At 41.7% G+C, this 3047-nt stretch overlaps 1 gene segment (V, D, J or C); it reads left to right on the top strand.

Moving 5' to 3' along the window:
• Positions 1 to 1374: 1374 nt before the first annotated feature.
• LOC100764468 lies at positions 1375 to 1992 on the top strand. The segment is given in 2 exon segments: positions 1375 to 1423; positions 1664 to 1992. Coding segments are annotated over 2 exon segments (378 nt in total).
• The last annotated feature ends 1055 nt before the right edge of the window (positions 1993 to 3047 follow it).

The raw sequence follows: 3047 nt of genomic DNA on the forward strand, positions 1-3047 counted from the left end.
TCCCAGTGACTCTTTTTGCACTATGTGTAAACCTCATCCTTCTTGGTCAAATTACAGCATGTTAGCATCAGGCCAGTGTCTGCTTTCACACATCAGTTCCTTTGTCCTCCTTCATAAAGGCCAGGCCATCCTTTCACCATACCCAGTGCATTCAGTCTTTCTGTGCATTTTAAAGGGTTCATCTCTGAGCTGTTTATAGCCATATCTCTTGTCTTGGGGCCAGGATCAAGTACCTACTTTACAATGATCATTCCTGTTTGCTCATCTGTGTTTCATTCCACACAGGAGCAGTCCCTGTTCCTTACATCTTCTGTTCTATGATCTTCTGTTCTTTCTGTCAGGGGGTACTGAGTGTCCTTTCCTTATGAGAGGGTAGTTCTGCTGCACTGAAGAAAAGTACCAATGTTAAGGAATAGAAACTTAATTTATAAGTCAATAAAAAACAAGAATGAATTCACTATAAATAAAAATATATATTAAAATATATGCAAAAATGGATGAAGATGCAGGGCTTAGGGTGGGGCATGTTTAAGAAGTATGTTATGTTATGTGCAGGCTGAAGAATTTCCTTTCAGTGTTTTTATTTTTAAAAAAAAATGGCCTGGGGTGGCTATGTGAATAACATGCTTGCCACATAAGTGTGAGAACCTGGTTCACATCCTGTGAACCCACACAAAGCCAGATTCAGCTGCACCACATGAGTGTACTCAGAGTGATGCTTTGGCAAGATGAGAGATTGAGACTAGAGAATCTCCAGAAGAACATGGGCCAGGCAGCCTTTCAGGAACAGTGTGAACAAAAGTCCCTGTCTCAGATAAGGCAGAAGGCAAAACAAATACCCAAGGTTTTCCCCTTACCTCCACCCACATGCCAAGGCAAGGAGGTGGTCCTCGAACAAGAGCAGGCACAAACATACACGGACAACATCACACACACTGACACAGATTTTTAAATAATAAGGAAATATGCCAAAAATTATGTTCCTTTTCTGAGTCTTTACCCTCCATTCCCTCTTGGATAATACTTTCATTGTGTGTGTACAATTTTGAAGGCTCAAGTTGTTCCTGAAATAACTTCCATTCTGTACATAGTACATCCACAGTGCACTCTCCCACATCACACCTCAGAAAGACGACAGGGTAAAGATTCAATAGAATAGGCTGCAAGGCTCCTTTAAGATACACTTGCCATGCTCTAGTAAATTGTCTTCTGACTTCAACTCCCAGTGGGTGAAACAGGAGCAGGTGCCCCTTTGAGCACCAGCACAAACATTGCTGGGCTGATTTACATATTGAGTGATTATACAACAACTCAGGCTACTTTAAGGTCAGCTGCCAGGAGCCTAAGAAGCATTCTCTTTTCAAGCATTCAGAGATGGAAACAAATGCACTCCTCCTATGGATGCTGCTGCTCGGGGTGCCAGGTGAGAGGGTGCAGAGAAGTGTTGGGAGCATCCACTACAGCCATCGTGGTTTTCCATGCCTCTAGTAGCTTGATCATTAGACTTAAGGCATATTGGTTTTTAAGTTCCCCCAATTCTTTTGATTTTCTGGTTTCTCAAAGTGATGCCCCACAATGAATCTTAAAATTTTGAATGAAAAATTCCTTTGCTGGGAAGGTTTCTAAACATGTTTAACCATGGTCTCTGTGTTTATGATTCCAGGTTCCATTGGGGACATTGTGCTGACTCAGTCTCCAGCTTCCATGCCTGTGTCTGTGGGAAAAAAGGCCACAATCTCTTGCAAGTCCAGTAATCGTGTAGATGAATATGGCATAGATTTAGTGCAGTGGTATCAACAGAAACCAGGACAGCCCCCCAAACTCCTCATCTATGCAGCATCCAACCTAGCACCTGGGGTCCCTGCCAGGTTCAGTGGCAGTGGGTCTGGAACAGACTTCACCCTCACCATCCATCCTGTGGAGACTGATGATGCTGCAACCTATTACTGTCAGCAGAGTAAGGAGCTTCCTCCCACAGTGCCCCAGGGCTAAACAAAAACCTCCTAGTGTTGATGCTCACTGGGGTTCAGTCTCTGAGCTGTCATTTACTGTCTGACTGTCTGACATCTCAATACACAGCTCTAGTCTTGTTTGGGGAAAGATCTTAAACAATGAAGCAAGCTTTTATAAAATGATTTGCGTGTTTGTCTCATCCTATATACTTCATAATTTAATGATTTTATAACAAGGTATAGACCTTTATTATGGTGTCTTAATTATTTTTTATTCATTTAAATTTTGATTGACACATACTTATCTTTCCATGATTTGTCCCTTCTTCGGTCCTATCTCCCTGACCACTTCTCAGCCTCTTCCCTCCCACCTTCAGTATTCCTCCTTTGACTTTCCTAACACTTAAGATTTGCTGGGTTTTGTATGTGTTTTCAGAGATAATAAATAGAAATCGCTTCCCTGGGAAAAAAAGTTAACCAAAGAGACAGTGTGTGTGTGTGTGTGTGTGTGTGTGTGTGTGTGTGTGTGTGTGTGTGTGTACAGGGGGTGTGGGATAACCTGAATGAGTTAGTTCTTTCTTTCCACAATGTGAGGTCTTGGAATCAAACTCAGCCTCATTGGTCTTTGCTGTAAGCACCTTTCCAATTACCAGCTGAGCAGTCTTGCCAGTCTAACCCTACCAATTCCTTTTTAATATTTTTTTTCATTTTTAATTGGGGTGGGGTGTTGGTGTGTGTGTCAGTGTCCCTATCAGTCAGAAGAGGATATCAGATCCTAAGGAGCTGGAGTTTCTGGAGATTTTGAGCTAGTTTAAGTGGGTACTGGAAACCCAACTGCAGAGCAAGAAGTGCTTTCAACTGCCAAGCCACTTATTCACCTCTGATCTGCCATTTATTAGTGACTCTTTTGCATTAGGACAATGATAAATTTAATGGAGGTTTTGTTGTTTGTCATTTAAATTGAAAAGAGCTTTGAGTAATTAAACTTGTCAGTAAATCCTTCAGATGCAGGGTTACATTGTGACCACAATGTTTTTATTCTCCAATTTCTTTTGCTTGTTTGCACTCACAAACAGCCTGCTACAGTTACTTAGA

This window comes from Cricetulus griseus, chromosome 8 (genome assembly GCF_003668045.3).
Source record: "Cricetulus griseus strain 17A/GY chromosome 8, alternate assembly CriGri-PICRH-1.0, whole genome shotgun sequence".
Classification (NCBI taxonomy): Eukaryota; Metazoa; Chordata; class Mammalia; order Rodentia; family Cricetidae; genus Cricetulus; species Cricetulus griseus.